Genomic DNA, 21,748 nt, shown 5'->3' with positions numbered 1-21,748 from the left:
AAGATTGTCTGAAACTTTCTGTAGAATGCCTGCAGTAAATGGAAAACAAAGAATGTGCCCTCAGTTTAGAGATCTAAGAAAAGAGTTGCTTGAATTAATAGAGATTGACAGACATATTAAGATCAGTGAAAGAGAGTACAGAAAGTCAATAAAACCCAAAAGTTAGACATTTGATATGGCAAATGAGCACAGTAGTTAGGACTATTCATAGAAATAATAACAGAAATAAATGGGATATATTACTGTGCCACTACATAAATAACCGATAAAGTCTTACCACAAAAACACAGGGCAGTAAGGGAAAGGAAGGGGCAAAATCAAATGCCATAATGGACGTATCGAGTAGAGAAAACTATAAAGCAGTTAAGACGAGAAGTGTCACAGTTGGAAAACTGTAGAAGGTGGAACAGATAAAAATACTCTGCAAGGTAGACATGATAAAAGCAATCTACAGTATCAGAGCAGATCAGGATCTGTCATACACTATCGCAAATAATAAACTAAAAATATTAGCACAGGCAGAACAACTTAGAAGATGTGTAGATAAATATTAAGTGAAAGAACAAAATAAGCAATTTATTGATGACCCAAAAAAAGTTTTACAGAGAATTGGGAAACAAGGCAAAAGGAACTGAAATACTGTTCAAAATAAAGAAATAGATGCATTTTGGAGAAATATCTGTGAATAGCCTGTGGAACAAAGCAAATATGCTGAATAGATAGAAGTAAAAAAATAAGAAGTTCAAATGTACAGGGTATGAAATGGGATGAACTAACTGCTCCTCATTGGAAAACCCCAGGTGCAGATGCCGCACCTAACTTTTGGCTAAAAGCCATGAGTAAGAACCATTTATATGCGCACCTTGAACAGTGACCAACATGGTTAACAACAGGAAAAACAATATGCCTACTTAAGAACGAACCTGAAAGCTGTCCTGAAAACTATAGACCAATAACTTAGCTTCCTATGACTTATAAACTGTACACTGGAATTGATGCCAATAGAGTTTATAGTCATAACTCACTCATGGCAATAGAACAAAGTGGTAACAAAAAAAGTCATATGGAACAAAGGATCATTTGTTGTTGGTCATAATGGTGAACTGTAAAAAAGTGGAAGAATCTGGCTCTCAACTGTCCCTGTTTTGTAGGGACACCCCTGATGTTTCTTAGTTTTGTTCTATTCCTTCTGAAACAGAAAATCATTTTGAGAATTTCTAAGATTAATAGTGCCAGCACTTAAAAATATGTCCCTAATTTAGGGACTTTTTCTTAGTTATTTTTTACTTTGTTCCAAATTCTCAAAAACGAAAATTTCAGGAGGAGTCGGCCAACCGGCACTTGCGAACTGCTTCTGCTTTGGGCACCACACGGAAAAAAAGACTGATGTAATGGCGTTGGCTGCATGCTTTATACCCCTGACTACCTGACGTCACGGAAGATGAAACAGCAACCGATGCAGGACCCAAGACTTTGTTAATCAGGCCGACTGAGGGCTACTGCAAGCAGATAACCCAAATGTGATGACAGCAACAGTGAAACACGAAGAACATCTAGGACGCAGCTTCATGTGGAGATCCTACATTAGACGCTTTTGCTGTAAAAGGAGGAGATCCAATTGGTGGAAAGGTAATCTGAGATTAGCAAAGAACCCTGCAATGAGACAACAGTGAATTCACTTGAACATCTACATTTATGGTAAGTGTGTACAACTGTACTTTCTCTAAACTGACCCATGCAAGTGCTCTACAAGATTTCTCTCTCTATATAATTAATTCAAACACCCCTCAAGTACTTATTCTGACTCCAATTCTCCTTTCCACCTTCATTAGCAACCTTGCCAGCATCCTTCCTGACATCAAAATGATCCTTTTCAGCAATGATTTTGTACATTTTTAAAGGCAGTTAAAGTATTCAGGATCTGTAAAGTTCTTCTAAATCCAAATTCCAAAAGTATATCATTTTTGTAGAGCAAAAGCAAAGTAAACTCTTAAGAAATTCTGGGCTGTCTCTTTAGTTAAAGACTTTTATACATTTCCTTCTCAAATTTCTGATCAAATTCAGAAGCTATCTCAAAAGCTAAGGTGTATAATTGTGGCATAAGTATTGCACTACCTCTGGCACAGAGCGGTAAGGTTCTTGGACCAGCCTATTTACTTGATAGATGGATGACTAGATGGACGGATGGGTAGACAGAGATAGCTACAATAATAATAAGTACATGCATATAGAGTTTACCAAACATTAAAGGGAAAATTTATATCATTATAAGATCAGGCTAAGAGCTGGGGATCAGTGATGAAACTGAGCAGGAATGCATAGGAACCGAGTTCCCATATTACTTTTATAACAGTAACAAAACCTTGCACTACTTTTTATTACATGTAGTTGAATTGAAATTCACTGTACTATTTAGAATCATTTTCTATAGTTGCAGACTTGCATTAGATGCTTTCATTACAATGTACAATTTGTATTTACGCCACTTGACTTTACATGTAACTATTAGTAAGCAATGTAGGTGTGTACTTAGCATGTAAAGGGTTAAATGACTGACTACTGTAATCAGAACAGCGTGGCATCAAACTGCTGTGAATCAGTTGCGCCTGCCCACTCTGAGCAACCCAGCGATGGCTAGTCCCAGTTTGAGTACTGCTAAACCGAGCTCATCCTTGTTACCTTTGATGAGCAAGATGAGTGAGTGTTATGGTCTTTAGTCTCTAGCTGTAGAGGAAACCTTTCAGATGCAAGCCAAGGAAATCAACATTTATAACGGAGACAGCTTTGAGGATGTTGGGCCTATTTAGATTCCTTTACAAAGAGAAACATTGTTTCAAGAGTTGAAGTGACTGAAGCTACCAGAATCTCCTTCATATGTCAGAAGTAGTTTACCCAATGAAAAAAGGCTCTTCATTTGAGCATAGACCTGTCCTCTGCAGTCACATTTGGGTTAACTTGCAGATTTTCATCGTGCATACAGCTGTAGTCATAACAGATGGGTTTTCCTGCCATCAGGCGGGTCCTCGGTCGGCCAAATTCCAAATTCTAGGTCCGGCGTCGGATGTCATCGCTTCTTCCCTGACGTCAGTGCGACAGGGGTATAAAAGAACCAGCCAACGCCATTTTCTTCTGTCTTTCTTGCCGCGCAGTGCCTGAAGCAGAAGCAGTTCGCAAGTGCCGGTCAGCTAGCTCCTGAGATTATGAATATTTTTCAACCAAAGTCTTCTTGAAAGCTAAGTACCCCGTTGGTGAAACTTTTCTTGTCTCAGACCGATGTCAGACAAAGTTAATAATTGCATTTCATGTGGGAAGCAAATACCGCATAAGGATTTTCATTCCCTCTGCATTCCTTGCTTAGGCCCAGACCACGACATCTCGGCCTGTCGTTTTTGTGCTACATTCAACAGACGCACTATTAAGCGTCGAGCGGAGTTCGCCCAACACTATTTTGGCAAAAAGTTTAATTACATTATGTCGTCTGATACTACAGGTGGTCCGGTTCTCAGTGAGGCACCTACGCAGCCCCTGACTACCGATGACACTTCTTTGGCGGTGTCTTCAGTGCCCGAGGTCGCAGGCTCTTCGGCCCACACCCCGACTACAGATACCGAAGCCACTCTTGGCAGTGAAACTCAGAATTTAGACAGGCCTGCCACCTCTCAAGGTGTCTTCAGGCCTTCCTCTTCTTTTTCCATCAAGGCTTTCACTAAGTCTAAAGCAGCCATGCATACTAAAAGACAAGCCCCACAGGGCCCCTCTCAAGGCCCCATGCCTAAAAAGCAGATGCTCAAAATGTCTGAGGATTTGATTACTCTTATCAGGGGTTCTCAACACCCTCCGGACAAAAGGCCCAGAATGGAGGAAGAATCCCCTTCCTCGGACCAGGCCTCCATTATTTCAGAACATTCTGAAGACCAGGAACATTCTTACTCCCCTTTTGAATATTCTGATGCAGAGGAGTCCATTCCCTCTGTCTCCCCCCCCTGAGGATTACTCTTTTGGGGAAATCTTACATACCTTGAGGGAACACTTCCACTGGGAAGGCCAAGAGTACTCAGACTCCAAGAAAAGGCTTAGGGATTTCCTCTTGCTCCCTCAGCACAGGCCTCTGGCTATACCTCCCGTCTTAGACATACTAGATGATGTGTATTCGGAGGCCTGCCTTAACCCAGATTCTTTACCTTCAGCTCCAGTCAAGCCTGACAGGTATTACCGGGTTCCTGATTCACACCAATTTCTATACAAAAGCCATGCGGCTGACCAAGAAACTATTTCACAGGGTCCCAAGGGAATTAAGGCCTCCACTGCTAAAAATTCATTACCTTCAGAGAGAGATTCCAGAGCTTTAGAAAGGTGGGGGAAGAAGGTATACACCTCGGCCACCTTAACCATGAAGGCATTAAACTGTCCGTTCCATATGTTAAAGTACCAACAGTTTCTGTTATCACAGTTGAGAAGCAAAATGTCACAACCTGAACAACCAGACTTGAAGGAGTTGCAAGATTGGTTACATAGTGCAGAACAAGTGGGTAAACATACCTTACAATGTGGTTTTGATGCTTTAGAGGCCTCATGTAGAGCTGCTGTTACAGGATCAGTCATACGTAGACATGCTTGGCTCAAAGAGCAAACTTTACCAGATCATGTTAAAGCTAAATTACTGGATGCACCTCTGCAAAAAGATGTATTATTTGGTGTTAAAGCTGAGGAGGTATTAAAGAAAATGGAGGAAAAGGCAAAATCAATGGAAACAGTGAAAGATTTCCTACAGGTGCAACCTCCATGTTTCAGTAGAAATTGGCCTTCCAAAAATTGGTCCTTTCCAGCCACGGACAGACCCCAAAGAGGTAGATACAGGTGCCCGAAGGGTAGAGGGCAATCTCAAGGATCGTTTAGAGGCAGACAATGGCAAGCACCTACACAAAGAGATGGTGAGGATAGTTCACAGCCATTCAGAAAGCAGAACCAATGACTTTCCCCTTTGCATGCCAAGCAAGGCTCAAATGGCAGCACCTTTAGGCGGAAAACTGGCATTATTTTCAAAAAATTGGCATATTGTCACAAAAGACAAATGGATCCTGGACATTATAGACAGAGGCTACAGATTCCACTTTCACACCCTTCCAAAAATGAGAGGCATGCCAAACCTGCCACACAATCAAAGGGCAGAGGCACAAAAACAAATTTCAGATTTCATGGACATGAAAGCTATTCAAGAGGTACCTGCACAAGAACAGGGTCAAGGTTTTTATTCCAGACTATTCCTGGTACCAAGAAAGGGAAAAGATTGGAGACCTGTTTTGGACCTATCCATCCTAAACACATTTTTACTCGTGCCAAAATTCAAGATGCTCACATTACAGCAGCTTCTTCCCATGCTGGGCAAGGAGTCTTGGCTGGTAACATTGGACCTCAAGGAGGCATACCTGCATGTCCCAATCAGACAAGATTGCAGAAGATACCTCAGATTTCTTGCAGGTTCAACCTGTTATCAATTCTTTGCATTGCCCTTTGGCTTGTCTACTGCGCCCAGAGTGTTCACGAAATGCCTGGCATCAGTAATTGCCTTCTGCAGACTTCAAGGGATACAAATATACCCATACCTGGACGACTGCCTGATCCAAGCGGACAGCAAGCACATACTTCTAAAACACCTGGCGTATGTAATAATGTTGTTGAAATCTCTCGGATACACAGTCAACAAAAAGAAGTCAAGACTAATACCCTCTCAAACAATAATTTTCCTGGGTGCCAGCTTGGATACAAACACCCAGATGGCCTACCTCACGCCAGAGAAACAAGGGCAACTAACTCAATACTTCATAAAACTGGCAACTTTCACCAGGCTGACTGCAAGGAAAATCCTGCAGGCTCTGGGATTCATGGCATCTTGCATCCTACTAATCCCATGTGCAAAACTGCATATGAGGAAACTTCAATGGTACCTAAAAAACCTATGGTCTCAACACAGCCACAGTTTGGAGACAATAATACCACTGATTCCATGTCTGCAAAAGGAATTTCTGTGGTGGGCTCAAGCATGCCAAAGAAACACAGGTCTACCATTCTGCAAACCTCAAGCAAATCAAGTCATCACAACAGACGCCTCTGATTACGCCTGGGGGTGCACATGACAGATCGGTGCATTTAGGGCAAATGGTCCCAAAAAGAAAAGCACCTACACATCAATCAAAAGGAAATGCTAGCAGCAATAAATGCTTTTACAGCTTTCAAAGACCTGCTGCATCCAGGCCAGCTATTGATAAGGACAGACAACACCACAGTCATGTGGTACATAAACAAACAGGGAGGAACCCATTCATACCCCCTATGCAGGCTAGCCATGTCTCTTTGGAACATGGCTCTGGAATTGCAAATCGAGCTTCAAGCACAGTTCCTGCCAGGCAAGGAAAACACGCTGGCAGACAACCTAAGCAGAAATATGACAGACCCACATGAATGGAAGTTGCATCCTCAAGTTTTTTCAAAGATAATTCAAGCATGGGGAAGGCCAGACAGATCTCTTTGCCTCCCACAGAAATCACCAATTGGCAAAATTCTGCTCAAGGATCTTTCATCCACAGGCCTGGAAAGTGGACGCACTCTCTTTCAGTTGAACAACAATGACAGTTTATGCCTTTCCACCTCTTCTCTGCTGCCCAAAGTTCTATTAAAAACCAGAGCAGACAGACCAAAGATGATTCTCATTGCTCCAGACTGGCCAAGACAACACTGGTACCCACTCCTGAGGAGCTTGACGCATTCCCCACCATGGATCCTGCCTCTAATGCCTCTTCTACTGACTCAGCACAACTTCAAAACTCTTCACAGTCCGCTGAAAACACTAAATCTAGCCGCATGGAAGATTCCTTAAAATCACAACAGACCCTACTCTCCAAGGAGGTGCAGGATGTCATTTTGGAGGCCAGAAGACCTTCTACTAGAAAAGCCTACACCGCAAAATGGAAACGGTTTTGTGTTTGGAATGAGAAAAAGGGACAGAACCCTGGAATACTGAATTTACCTCAAATATTACAGTATCTAGCTGAGCTGCTAAGCAGAGGAATTTCATTCTCCTCCATCAAAATCCATGCCTCACCAATTCTGTAGAATACAACACTGATCCTCCTTTATTCTCTCACCCCCTCTTAAGACAGTTCCTCAGAGGGGCTAAGAATATGATACCCCCAAGGAAACGACCAGTACCTGATTGGGACCTCAATTTCATTTTAGAAAAACTAACTTTGCCTCCCTTTGAGCCAGCTGCCTCAACAGAACTGCAATATTTGTCCTGGAAAACAGCCTTCCTGCTGGCTATCACCTCAGCTTGCAGGGTTTCGGAACTACAAGCCCTCATGGCTGTGCAGCCTTTCATCATTTTCCATCAGGACAGAGTATCCTTGTGAACCAACCCTTCCTTTATGCCAATGGTAGTATCCAGGGTAGCCTTGAATCAGGCTATCCACTTACCTACCTTTTATCCCAATCCTCAAAACAAAGGGGAGAGACTACTACATTCCTTGGACATTCATAGACAGCTACGGTATTATTTGGACAGAACAAAGCCTTTTCAGAAAATCAGAGCAACTCTTTGTGTCCTATGCTACCAGAGCTCAAGGGAAGCCTATTTCCAAACAGACAATCTCAAAATGGATAGCCCACTGCATTGTTACTCATGGTAAAACTGTACCTGCAGGCATCAGGTCTCACTCCACAAGGGCCACAGCCACCTCTGCAGCCTTCCTCGGGGGTTCCTACCAAAGATATTTTGGAAGCTGCCTCTTGGAGTTCTGTACATACTTTCTCCAAGCACTATCACCTACCATTATACTCCAAATCTAGAGCAGGCTTTGCCACTGCAGTCTTGCAGGGCATCCTGGCTCCTCCTAGTTCCACCTAGTGCCTACCACCCCATTTTTAGCTTTGGTATTCTACCCATCTGTTATGACTGCAACTGTGTATGCACGATGAGCATAGTACAGTTTTGTACCTACCATAAATGTAGATGTTCGAGTGCTAATACAGCTGCAGTCCAGGTTTCTCTCCCTCCTTCCCCACTTGGGACAGGCCTAATGGCTAACACCTCCTCATACAACCTGATTGGGGTATTCTTTTATGGTGTATTTGCTTGCAACTACTGTTTTTTGATTATATTGCATTGCATTATTACATAAATTTATGTATTGCCTTCCTTCTGGGGGGCACCTGACATCTGGGGCAAGAAAAACTGAAAAAAATGGTGTCGGCTGGTTCTTTTATACCCCTGTCGCACTGACGTCAGGGAAGAGGCGACGACATCCAACGCTGGACCTAGACTTTGGAATTCGGCTGACCGAGGACCCGCCTGACGGCAGGAAAACCCATCTGTTATGACTGCAGCTGTATTAGCACTCGAACATCTACATTTATGGTAGGTACAAAACTGTACTTTTATTCTGACTTCTTTCACATATTTGAATAAACTGCCTCTCTAGCATGCTATACTTGATGTGCTTCTTTCTGTGTGACATTTTTATCATCTTGACCTTCTGGAAGGGTGGACTGTGGACCAGAAACAGCTTGTCAAACAGTCACTTTAAAGGGGCTGTGTACACCTCATTGTTGTTATGCGGAACGCTCTAAATTGGGACTTCTATTTCATAAGTAGTAGGATTATTTATCCATTTAGGTTATATTTAAAGACTAAGGGAGCTGCTTTGTTTGACACTGTGTTTGGAGCTTATTCAAAAGGTATCCTCCAAGAGAGAGAGACAGCTAGCCCACCAACTAGTCCAGTTAAGGTTCTAATGTAGATCTAAGGCACTAGACGAGTTTATTGTATTACTAATTTTATGAACACCAAAGAAGGGTAAATGGGGGCAGGGTTTTTTGCAACTTGTATACCAGGCATAGATTGCCACTTGAGTCTGTAAGTGAGGGTTAGGTTAATGGAAAGTTTGATTTCACTCTGTGCATAACTTATTTACTGTATTATGGCTTTTGAGCTTTATTAGAGATGCTTTTATTGTTGTTAGTGCTCTTCATCTAACCAGGTTTTGGGTTATGTCTTTCTGGTAATAGCTATGCCGTTTGGAGATGGGAAGTACAGCAAAACAGTGCCAAAAACTGATTTTTCTATACTTTTCTTTAATAACTGCTCTTTTTCTTCCTACCTTGAAAGTAGAAGTCACTGTCCTTCAATAAAAAGATGGTGAAAATGAAATGTATTTCATATGTCAAAAGTAATACCTGTACTTTCACCTGCTGTAATTAATGTATTACTCTTTGTGAGCATTGAGAACTTGTGCCAAGTTTTGGGGATTATCAACATTCTTTGTGTATCTTTTAGTCTCTTCTTGAAGACCCCCAGCCACTCGTCCGCTCTACTGCTATTCTTGGAGTTTGTCGCATAACTGCTAGATACTGGGAGATGATTCCAGTTACCATACTTACAGATCTCCTTAACAAAGTACTTGGAGATTTAGCTTCAGATACAAGCTCAGCTGATGTGCGCTGCTCTGTTTTTAAGGTATGAAATACATTTCTTATTTGTAGCTATTATTGTGTTGAAGCAGTTTGCATCAGTAACATTTACAGCTGTTTATAAATTTATGTGCAATTGTTTATCAATTCTGAGTAGTAGTTTACCCTTAATAATAATAATAATTGTAATATATTGTTATTTTTACTTCCTCCATAATAATCTATGATTGTGGGCATACATTTTTTAGTCTTGTGCTTTTCTCTTTTTATTCTTTATTCTGTATTGTTAAAGGTGATTAGTGGACCCCCCAGATGTGCTGTATTATAGGAACATTGGTTTTGTTCTTTATTTTGCCCATTGAATCCTGTGTCCCCAAGTGTGCAATGCGCTGAGTAAATGAGCTTCTGTGTTTCCATTTCCTTGAACTTCATAAAGATGCAGCTGCCTGCTAACTTTTCAGAGGCTTTTTATTGGCATTGAAATCCTATAGTTTCCAATGACAGATTTGCAGGCCAGCAACTACATCTTCCTGTATTCCATTACCATGCATTTTCCTGCCAGGACCACTGTTTGAAACTAAATTATTTTCATCTATATTAGGTAACAAGCATTTACCTCAGTGAAGTGCCATTCTGTTTTATTTATTTTACTTTTTATTATTTAGTAGTCCATATTCCCCTACCACCCCTTCTTCATGCAGGGGGATAGAATAAGATAATTACATACCTCTCTGTCTTCAAAAGTAACTTGTTGATTAAACAAAAAAAAAAACACCATGTCTCTTAGGGAAAGTTCATGCTACATATAGTTGACTGACTTCAAACATCTGAAAATCAGCCTTTTAGTTGTTAAACTTGTTGAAAAAATCAACCTAAATGTCTTTGCGTCAAAATTGTCATTACATTGTAAAATCCACTGTGAAAAATCACACAAAATAGATTTTGCAAAGGCTGTTTTTATTTCCGCAACCATTACAAAAGTGTCTAAATATATATATATATTTAGTGGGGTCTACTTCATATGACCTGAATTTCATATGATCAAAATTAATTTGACTGAGACCAAATGACCTAAACTTCATTTGACCTAAAACTCATTTCAGTGACAATGCACTATAAGGCAAGTAAAAGGTATATGCCCTGTTCCCCACTGTATTGTGACCCTGGAATTAGAATATAGAGTTAAGGGGGTGTGGGGTCATAGCCCCCCACAAAGTTCAGTTTTACTGAACAATATAAAATCAAACCACAGAATATCTAATCAAACTAGGTGGGGGGGGGGGCTATGCCCCCCCCACACCTCACCTAAGTATATATTCTAACTCCAGGGTCGTACTACAGTGGGGAACAGGGCATATACCTTTTACTTGCCTTACAGTGCATTGCCAGTGAAATGAGTTTTAGGTCAAATGAAGTTTAGGTCATTTGGTCTCAGTCAAATGAATTTTGATCATATGAAATTTAGGTCATATGAAGTAGACCCATTTAGGGGTACTTGATAAAAAATATAAATTTGATATCAGTGAAAAGAATTTGTGTACTGTCCGAAATGCCGAAAAATGTTATAGTAACAGGGGTGATTATATCTTTGCTTAAAAGAACCGACTTGATGTATACTTTTTATCGAAGCTAAAGCATCTTTTTTTTTTTTTTTTACAAGTTTGCCAAGAGTCTTAAGACTTGTTGAACCTTTACTGCTAAAGACTGAGAGTTATCCATACTTTCAAGAATGCCCCTATACACATTCATCTTGCATGCCTTATTTCAAGATTAACTATTTTACCCTGTGTCTCCTCCACTGAAATTTTGATTCTCATAATCATTTGATCAAAATGCTTATGAATGTCAAACAAATCTGTTTCCAAATTTTGAAATTCATCTTTTTGGAATAGCAAAATAATTTTAATTTCAGATCTGAAGTACTTTACTTCACTTAATCTTCAACCTGTGAATACCGGATCCGTATCTGATCTGAGCTGGCGACTTTCACAAGCATCTGGTCTGAGCTCCAAGCTCCTCCCCTTACTCATAATACCCTGCCACTACGTTCCATCCTACAGATCTTGTTTGCCGCAGCTAGCCACAGCATCGTGATTCTGAGCTCCAGGTCATGAGTAGGATATTGCTTCTCTTTTTGAGCTGTTTTAACTGTTTGTGTGGTTTTCTCTGTAGCATAAGTTTCCCTTTCCTTCTCCTCTCGGTGCGTCGAGTATAGGTGTTTTAGTGTAGTTTTTAGTTAGTTAGGATATCTGGCAGTTCCCCCTTTCCCCCCAGCCTTCTGTATGTGTGTCTGAGTGTGTGGTGAGTGGTGTCAGTGTTTTTATTCCTTTGTTGTAGGGACATGTCTGACACTCCCAAACAGGTGTTTAAACATTGCACTGAGTGTGGCCAAAAACTATCTCCTGCCGATGGCCACACTCTTTGCGTGTTCTGTTTGGGTGCGGCCCATTTAGGCACCGATTGTGCTATATGCGTCGGTTACAACCTGCGCACTCTCAAGGACAGGTGGGCTGGGACTCGACTGCCTACCTCTAAGCCTGTGGAAGTGGAGCACAGAAAAGGCAGAGAGAAGGCGAGAGAGCATCAGCACGAAAAAAGAAAGAGGTCCCTGGACCTTTTGGCTCAGTCAGGACCTCCAGCCAAGAGCCAGATTAGGCACCGTGACTCCCCTTGGCTCCGATCTCCGAGATTCTCTCCGGAGCCGGAGGAGCACCATCCAGACTCTAGAGCCTCGGTTCCTCGACCCTCCAGGTCGGAGTCTGTGGGTTCGTCGCAGTCTACCCGCAGTCTCTCTGAGGCTTACATCGATAAAAGGGTGCTGAGGTTCATTTGCACACAATTTCAGATGGGAGTCCTGCCAGCCCCCTCTCCCTCTGGAGAGGGGGGGGGTTCGCGCCCCTTCTTTAGCCCTATCTCTCCTTCTCCGATCCGACCCCCGGTTTCAGAGTACATGGATCCGAGGATATCCCTAGTCAGGGGGCCTGTGCCGAATGTTCCTGTCTCCTCAATGCCGGCTGCTGACTGGAGCGTGTCTGATCAGAGTTTGGATCAGAGTGGCTCTCTGAACCGGAGCCTGGGTGTCGGGGGTGGAACTATCTCCACTGGCTCAGACCTTGTTGGGTCTAGTTTCCCCCGTTGGAGCTTCGTCTACTTCGGGCCCTTCCCCGATTCTCCCGTCAGACCCAGGGAGAGCGGTTCCCTTATTGGTGGCCCAGGAAGCTTGCTGTCCCTCGTCATTCAATATGGTAGAAAGGGTTTTCTCCAGTGGATTGAAACCCCTGACTATATCCTCTGACTCCGCTTCTGCTCCTTCAGCTTTATGTGCAAATCCCATCATTTTATCACAGGGACAGCCCATGCTTGACGAGAGCCCCAGGTAGTTCCATCTGAGGAACAGGTGGTTTGCGAGCTTCCTCCAGAAAGCCGCACCGGAGAGGTCCCTCGCAAACACTCGTGTAAAAGGAGGTACTTGGACTCTTCTCCGGAGTCCCTCACTGAGGACACAGATTTGGATGATGGGGAAGGTTCCCCCAGATCACCTCCCGAGGAGGTCTCCTTCTGAGATATCATGGAAATCTTGCGCCAGTGGGGAGGTTGGTCCACCCCAAAACCTTCCTCGGATGAATCCGTGTTCCTGGTGGCTTTTGGCATGGGCCCGTCTACTTCCTGCCCCCCCGCAGATCTCGTAGGGATTTGATCACCTCGCGGGCTTGGAAGAAGCCGGACACTGTGGAACCTATAGCAAAATGCCCGGACAAAATTTTGAGCCCTCCCATAGACAGACCAGCATGGAATAAAAGGGTCCCTAGTAGTCGTGATGGTGGTAGCAGCCGCCACCAAAAAGGAACTCGCCCAGGAAAGTTCCTTGGTCCATTCACGACCGTGAGTCTAGGATGATGATTGCCTAGGGAAACGGGTTTACTTTCAGCGACCTTTGCAATCACTGAGCTGAACTACATGGCCCATGTTAACAGACTATAGAGTGGACCTGGTCAAGGAACTGTCTGAGTCTTCCCCAAAGTCCCTATCCCCGGAGGACAAAACCTCATTCTCTGCCAGGATGGTTACTTTAACAGCAGTTTCAAGCACGTCCATGCGACTCCTCTCCCATGTCATGGAAGGAGTGGCTAGGGCGGCTGCGTCCGGCATGTCCATGGGACTCAATTCTTGGCTCAGATTATGTCAATTTCAGGAACCCTTAAAGGCATCTTTTGCTAATGCCCCTTATGACGTCTCTTCCCTCTTTGGTAAGACCGTCCATGACACATTAGGACAGAATGAGAAAGATGAGAAGAACACTGTCTGCCGTCGAAATCCGCTTCTCTAACCATCAAAGATCCTTCTCTCGGAATCAGCGAGGGCAAAAGAAGATGTGGTTCCGGAAGTCTCAGTATTTCCAGGACACTCAGGGTTATTCCTCCCTTAGAGGCAAAGGGGACAGGATAGACACTGGCCCAGAGACAGAGGGGGGTCTGAGGAATTTTAGGTCTCGGGAATCTTTTTCGGACAGGCCTGTGCAGCAACCCTGAGGGGTTGCCCGTCTGCCCTGCTCTGGAGGCACCTGTCATTGCATTTGACGGCATGGGAGTCTGTGTCCATCAGACCATTGGGTGCTGCAAATAATTTCCAGAGGCTACTCTACCTTTTGTGGTCCCTCCGACACCTTTCAAGCACGTCCCGGACGTTTCAACTATGCAAAGGGAGGAAGCAACATTAGAAATCTTCAAGCTGCTAGAAAAACGAGCCATCGAACTCGTCCCCCAGATCAGTCCAGATCAGGTATCTACTCCAGGTACTTTTTGGTGCCGAACCAGACGGGGGATTTGAGGCCCATTCTGGACCTATCGAGACTGAACTTGTCAGTTGCCAAAGAGAAGTTCTGGATGGTCACTTTAGAGAGCGACTGGATTTGCTCGTTCGACCCCCAGAACGCTAACTATCACATAAAAATGCACAGAAGTTCCAGGAAGTTCCTCCGCTTCTGGCTAGGAGCCAGTCCTTACCAGTTTTGAGCCCTACCCTTTGGTCTCACCACAGACTCCAGGGTGTTCACCAAAGCGATGGCAGTAGAAGCAGCTCACTTGAGACTTCAGGGGATTCAGGTTTACCCTTACCTAGATGACTGACTCCTAACTGCTCCCTCCAAGCGTCTACTTTACTAAACCAGGGATTATTTTCTCAAGCTTGCACTCCACCTGGGGACTACAGTCAACACAGCCAAATCCCTTTTGGATCCAGTCCAGGTGATAGATTACATAGGGGCACGGATAGACAAACTACAGGCAAAAGTTTTCCTGACCACGGAGAGAGTTCGAAATTTGGGGATGCATGTCGCCTTAATTTACCGGTCTTACCTTCCCTCATCAGAATCAGTGTTGAAGGCCCTGGGTTCTATGGCAGAGACTATAACTCATCTCTCTTGTGCTCGACTTCATATGCGCATTCTGCATTGGACTCTAGCAGTTCAATGGTCCCTGCTGGATCTTCCGCTGTCTCACCCGATACGCCTCAGCTCAGTGTGCAGGTCATCTTTTCTTTGGTGGATGCAGTCGACAGAGGATGTTCGTATTTCACTGTTGCAGTCATTACTCTTGGGTTATGCTGCTGGCAGGCTACCCGCAGTCGGCCAGAATTCCAAAGTCTAGGTCCGGCTTCATTTGCTGTCGCCTCTTCCCTGACTTCAGTGCGCCAGGGGTATAAAAAATGCAGCCGACGCCATATTCTTCAGTCTTTCTTGCCACGTGGTGCCCGAAGCAAAAGCAGTTCGCAAGTGCCGGTCGGCCGACTCCTGAGATTTTCAAATCCGAATTTCAGAACCAAAGTCTTCATTAAAGCTAAGTACCCCGTTAGGGAAACTTTTTTCTTGCTCCAGACCAATGTCAGAAAAAGTTAACAATTGTATTTCTTGTGGGAAGCAAATACCTCATAAGGATTTTCACTCTTACTGTATTCCTTGCCTAGGCCCTGATCACAACGTTGCTAGCTGTTGGTTTTGTGCTAGATTTAACCAACGCACTATTAAGCGTCGGTTCGATTTTGCATTTCATTACTTTGGCTGAAGATTTAATTATATAATGCCATCAGAACAGCCGACGACCGGAATTTACTAAAAACATAAGGACAAGGATATTCATCCGAGGTCCAAAACCGACGACGAGGCCTCAGTTAGGCCAGTCGCCGGTTCTCAGTGGGGCGCTTTTGCAGCCCCTGGTGCCCGCTACCTCAGAGCCACAGGCCGCTTCCATCTCCCACATGGAGCCGACTGGGCCTCTGGAAACTCAAGGTATTGGACACTCAGAAATCATTCCCTCAGATGGGTCCGGAGCCGCTGAGCAGGCATCTGCTTTTGAGGGTGTCTTCAGACCTACACAACTATATTTTAAGCCATCTACAGCTTCAAAGACTAAAGCAGCTCTAAAGACAAAGAAACAAGTACAGCATTCTCCTATTCAGACTTCCATGCCTAAAAAACAGATGCTTAAAATGGCTGAAGACCTAATTACTTTGATCAGGGGTTCCCTTCCCCCTCCTGATAAGAGGCTTAGGCAAGAGACAGAATATGATTCTTCTGATCAGGTTTCTATTTCCTCCGATTCCTTTTATGAACAGGATTATTCCATGCTTCCCTACGAGGATTCTGATGCTGATGAATCCATTCCTTCAGCTTCTCCTCCTGAGGATTATTCTTTTGGGGAAACCCTGCATGCCATGAGGGAGCATTTCCACTGGGAGAGCCAAGATTATTCTGAATCTAAGAAAAGGCTCAGAGACTTTCTGCTACTTCCTCAGCACAGACCCCTTGCTATTCCACCTGTTCTAGACATTGTAGATGATGTATTTTCAGAGTCTGGCCTGTCCCCTGACTCTTTACCCCCTGCACCTGCTAAGCCTGACAGATACTACAGGGCCCCAGATTCTCATAAATTCCTATATAAAAACCCCGCTGCTGACCCAGAAACTATATCTCAGGGTCCCAAAGTGGTCAAAGCTTCCACTGCAAAAAACCCTGCCCCCTCTGATAGGGATTCTAGGGCTCTGGACAGATGGGGGAAAAAAGTTTACACTTCTGCTACCTTGGCTGTAAGGGCTTTAAATTGTCAGTTTCATATGCTTAAATATCAGCAATATTTAATGTCACTACTTAAACAGAAATTGTTGACAAATACTGAATGTTCAGAGAACAAGGAAATGCAGGATTTATTGCATGCAGCTGAACAAGGGGGAAAGCATACTTTGCAAAGTGGTTATGATTCATTGGAGGCCTCTTGCAGGGCCGCTGTTACAGGTTCTGTTATTAGAAGGCATGCTTGGTTAAAGGAACAGAATCTGCCTGATCATGTTAAAGCACAATTATTAGATGCTCCTTTACAGCATGATACTTTGTTTGGTAGTAAAGCAGAAGAGGTGTTGAAAAAAATGGAGGATAAAGCAAAATCCATGCAGACAGTTAAGGATTTCTTACAGGTACAGCCACCCAGATTTAGCAGGAACTGGCCTTCTAAAAATCGGTCCTTTCCAGTGTCAGACAGACCACAAAGAGGCAGATACAGGCATCCCAGAGGCAGATCTCAGCTCCAAGGCTCATACAGGCCTAAACAATGGGGTGCTCCGACCTCCATAAGCGGAGAAGACAAATCACAACCTTACAGGAAACAGTCCCAATGACTTTCCTCTGCCAGATCCAAGCACTTGTCTTTTGGCAGCCCCCTTAGGGGGAAAACTAGCACTGTTTTCATCAAATTGGCAAATGGTTACCCAAGACAAATGGGTCTTGAACATAGTGTCCCAAGGCTACAGGTTCCATTTCCACACCCTACCAAGGTCAAAAGGTATGCCAGACCTGCCACACAATCAATGGGCCGAGGCACAAAGGCAAATTACAGCCCTCATGGACATGAGGGCCATTCAACAAGTACCACAAGAGCAGGGGCAAGGATTTTACTCCAGACGTTTCTTAGTGCCCAGAAAGGACAAAACCTGGAGACCAGTACTGGACCTATCTATACTAAATACATTTCTGGAAGTTCCAAAATTCAAGATGTTGACTCTACAGCAGCTACTGCCCATGCTGGGTAAGAAGGCTTGGCTCATAACTTTGGACTTAAAAGAAGCATACCTGCATGTCCCAATCAGACAGTCTTGCAGAAGATACCTCAGATTCATAGCTGGCTCAATGCACTACCAATTCTGTGCAATGCCCTTTGGCTTATCTACTGCACCCAGGGTCTTCACACAATGCCTGGCACCAGTAATTGCGTTTTGCAGACAAAGAGGAATTCAAATGTATCCCTACTTGGACGACTGCCTTATTCAAGCAGAGAACAAAGACGTTCTTCTAAAGCATCTGGCGTTTGTAAAAGATTACCAATTGGTCTAGGGTACACAGTAAACGAAAAGAAATCAAAACTAGTGCCCTCTCAAGAGATAATATTCCTGGGTGCAAGCTTAAATACAACTGCCCAGATGGCTTATCTCATGCCAGACAAACAAAAACAACTGACTTCTTGCTTCAAAAAATGGCAACAAAAACCCACTTATCTGCAAGGAAAATCCTGCAGGCCTTGGGTTTCATGGCATCTTGCATTCTACTAAGTCCATATGCCAGACTGCATATGAGGAAACTACAGTGGTATTTAAAAAGTGTTTGGACTCAGCATTGCCACAGCCTGGAGACAGTAATTACACTCATTCCCTGCCTGCAACAGGAGTTTCGATGGTGGGCAGAGGTCTGTCACCACAACAAGGGTCTGCCATTCAGTTTACCCACAGCCAGACAGACACTGACAATGGATGCATCCGATTATGCCTGGGGGGGCCCATATGGCAGGAAAATGTATTCAGGGCACATGGCCTGCAAGCCAGATGCATCTTCACATCAATCAAAAAGAGATGCTAGCTGTTCAAAATGCCCTGACAGCTTTCAAGGATCTACTTCAACCAGGACAGCTACTGATAAAGACAGACAATACTATGGTCATGTGGTACATAAACAAGCAGCGAGTTACACATTCCTAGCCCCTCTGCAGACAAGCAATGACCTTATGGGACACAGCATTGGCTTATCAAGTTCACCTGCAAGCACAATTCCTGCCAGGAAAAACAAATACTCTGGTAGACTAAGCAGAAACCTCATGGATCCCCACGAATGGAAACTGCATCCATAAGTCTTCAGCATGATAACAAGGAAATGGGGATGCCCAGACATAGATCTGTTTGCCTCCCCTCACAACTGCCAATTGCAGAGATTTTGCACAAGGATTTATCACAAGCAAGCATGGAGAGTGGACGCCCTATCCTTCAGCTGGAAACATCTAACAGTATATGCCTTGCCTCCACTGCCTCTCCTTCCCAGGGTACTCCTAAAGGTCAGACAAGAGAAGCCAAAAATGATACTGATTGCACCAGAGTGGCCTTGCCAGCACTGGTACCCAATCCTAAAGAGCTTGTCTTTAGGTCCAGCATGGATATTGCCTCAGACTTCTCACTTGCTGACCCAACAAAACAATCAAATCCTGCACAGCCAACTCAGGACCTTAAATCTGGCAGCATGGTGGATAATGCAGCCATTCAGAACACTCCTCTTTCAAAAGCTGTTATGGATGTTATCTTGGAGGCCAGGAGGCCCAGTACCAGAAAATCTTATGCAGAAAAATGGAAGAGATTCTGTGCTTCAAACCAGGAACAAGGCATTGACACATGTGTACCAAATGTCCCTCAGATTTTACAATACCTAACTGAAATGCTGAACAAAGGCCTTTCTTTCTCATCAATTAAGATTCATGCCTCTGCCATTTCAGCTCATTACAATACGGAACCACCTATCTTTTCTCATCCTTTAATAAGACAGTACCTCAGAGGGGCCAAAAACATCAGGCCTCCAAGGAGAGCACCAATTCCGGCATGGGACCTCCATTATGTTTTGGAAAAACTCACACTGCCTCCTTTTGAGCCAGCCTCAACAGCTGATATAAAATTCTTATCCTGGAAAACAGCTCTGCTCCTAGCAATAACCTCTGCAAGACGTGTCTCGGAGTTAGAAGCACTCATGGCTGTGGAACCTTTTATCATTTTTCATCCAGGCAGGGTTTCTCTGAGGACAGACCCAACATTTATGCCTAAGGTGGTGTCCAGTGTGGCCCTCAACCAAACCATTTACTTGCCTACCTTTTATCCAAATCCACAGAACAAGGGTGAGAAAATTCTGCATTCTTTGGACATACACAGGCAGTTATGCTTCTACTTGGACAGAACTAAAGCTTTCAGAAAGACTGAGCAACTTTTAGTGTCATGTGCTGCAGGATCACAAGGAAAGGCGATCTCAAAACATGGATAGGCCATTGCATCCATTTCTGCTATTTTCAACATGGCAAATCGGTGCCTAAGGGCATTAGGCCTCATTCTACCAGAGCAGCAGCCACTTCAGCAACCCTCCTTAGAGGAGTGCCAACCAAAGACCTCTTAGAGGCTGCAACTTGGAGTTCAGTGCACACTTTCACAAAGCACTACCACTTACCTCTTTACTTTAAATCCAGAGCAGGCTTTGCCACTGCAGTTCTGCAGGGCCTCATAGCCTTTCCTAATCCTATTTAGCCCAGCCACCCATCCTCAGCTTTGGGATTCAACCCAAGAGTAATGACTGCAACAGTGAAACATGATGAACATAGTACAGTTGTGTACCTACCATAAATGTAGATGTTTGAGTGTATTCACTGTTGCAGTCCAGGTTACCCACCCACCATCCCCCTTTTCTTTGCTGGGACTTATCTGTACTTCTCTAGCCTATACAACCTATGTGGTGTATTTGCTTGTAGATGAAGGAAATGTTATTTTTGTGCATGCATACTTAATTGGCATATTTTTTCAGCCTACCAATTTGGGGGCACCTGATATCTGGGGCAAGAAAAACTGAAGAATATGACGTCGGCTGCATCTTTTATACCCCCAGAGCACTGACGTCAGGGAAGAGGCGACAGCAACTGACGCCAGACCTAGACTTTGGAATTCTGGCCAACTGCGGGTAGCCTGCCAGCAGGATAACCCAAGAGTAATGACTGCAACAGTGAATGCACTCTAACATCTACATTTATGGTAGGTACACAAGTGTACTTTTTGGAGGGACGCCCCTTTGTTCCAGCCCCCGTTCAAGCCACAGTGACCACGGATGCCTCCCAACTTGGGTGGCCTTGTTTGGGAAGGACAGTCCAAGGCACGTGGTCCCCCATCGAGACCAACTTGCACATAAATGTTCTGGAGATGAGGGCGGTCGTTTTTGCGTTGCAGGCCCTTCATGCCTTTTTTCCTTTCTCTGGGAACCATTGCGATTCTGTCAGACAACATGTCTGGTAGATCAACAAACAGGGAGGGACCAGATCTTACCCCTTTTGTCGCAAGGCCATGAGAGAGTAGGAATGGGCGATCTCCACCGGTCGTTTTCTGGTTGCAATGCACATTCCAGGATGGTCCAATATTCTAGCGGACAAACTGAACCGGACTATTCTGATGCCTTACGAGTGGTCTGTGAATTCGTCAGTAGCAGAACAGATCTTTCTAGCATATATTTTTCAGCAAGAGGCTAGTTCTCTACAGTCAAGGTTCAACTAGCTGCCATTTCCCACTTTCATGTTGGAGAGAATTGTGCTTCCTTGGCCTCTACCAGATTGTGTAAAGCCTTTATTAAAGGTACCTTCCTTTTACGTCCTCTGGTCAAAGATCCAGTTCCCCTGTGAGACCTTACTATGGTGCTTCAAGCATTGGTTGGTTACTCCCCCCTTCGAACCTGCAGCAGCTATCTGCACAGGACAAAATGTGACCAGTTGTTCGTGTCCTTCTCCAAACTATTTTTGGGTAAACCTATCTCCAAGGTTACCATTGTTAGGTGGATCTCTCTGTATCCTTCAGATTTACAAAGATAAAGGTTAGTCTCCTCCAGGTCAGGTAAAACTCATTCAACCAGGTCCATGGCTACTTCTGCAGCCTTTTGGTCTAGAGTTTCATTAGACTATATTTGTTCTGCGGCTACTTGGTCCTCATCTCTTACCTTTATTTCTCACTACAAATTGGATTTGATATCTCGAAGGAGAGCATCCTTTGGTTCCGTGGTGCTCCAGAATGTCCTTCCAGGAGAGCCATCCAGGTTTTTTTTTTTTTTTTTTTTTTTGGTAGCTGGAGACTCTGTCTCACAGGCTGCCGATCAAATGAAGTAAACTACTTCAGAAAAAGAAGTTATGTACTCACCATAACATTCCATCTGAGTAGTTCTACTTGCATTTGTCTTCAACCGTCCCTC

The 21,748-nt window shown here is 44.0% G+C and overlaps 1 protein-coding gene across 2 annotated transcripts in view; it reads left to right on the top strand.

Moving 5' to 3' along the window:
- NCAPG2 (non-SMC condensin II complex subunit G2) overlaps positions 1–21,748 on the top strand; it is a 1,874,483-nt gene that overhangs the window by 624,193 nt on the left and 1,228,542 nt on the right. For both annotated transcript variants that reach the window (XM_044062031.1, XM_044062030.1), the window contains exon 12: positions 9,329–9,508. In XM_044062031.1, coding sequence (XP_043917966.1) covers positions 9,329–9,508 — 180 coding nt within the window. The remainder of the gene's footprint in view (positions 1–9,328; positions 9,509–21,748) is intronic.

This window comes from Protopterus annectens, chromosome 2.part1 (assembly GCF_019279795.1).
Source record: "Protopterus annectens isolate FY-2018-M chromosome 2.part1, PAN1.0, whole genome shotgun sequence".
Classification (NCBI taxonomy): Eukaryota; Metazoa; Chordata; order Ceratodontiformes; family Protopteridae; genus Protopterus; species Protopterus annectens.
This window is presented reverse-complemented; position numbering and strand designations above follow the sequence as displayed.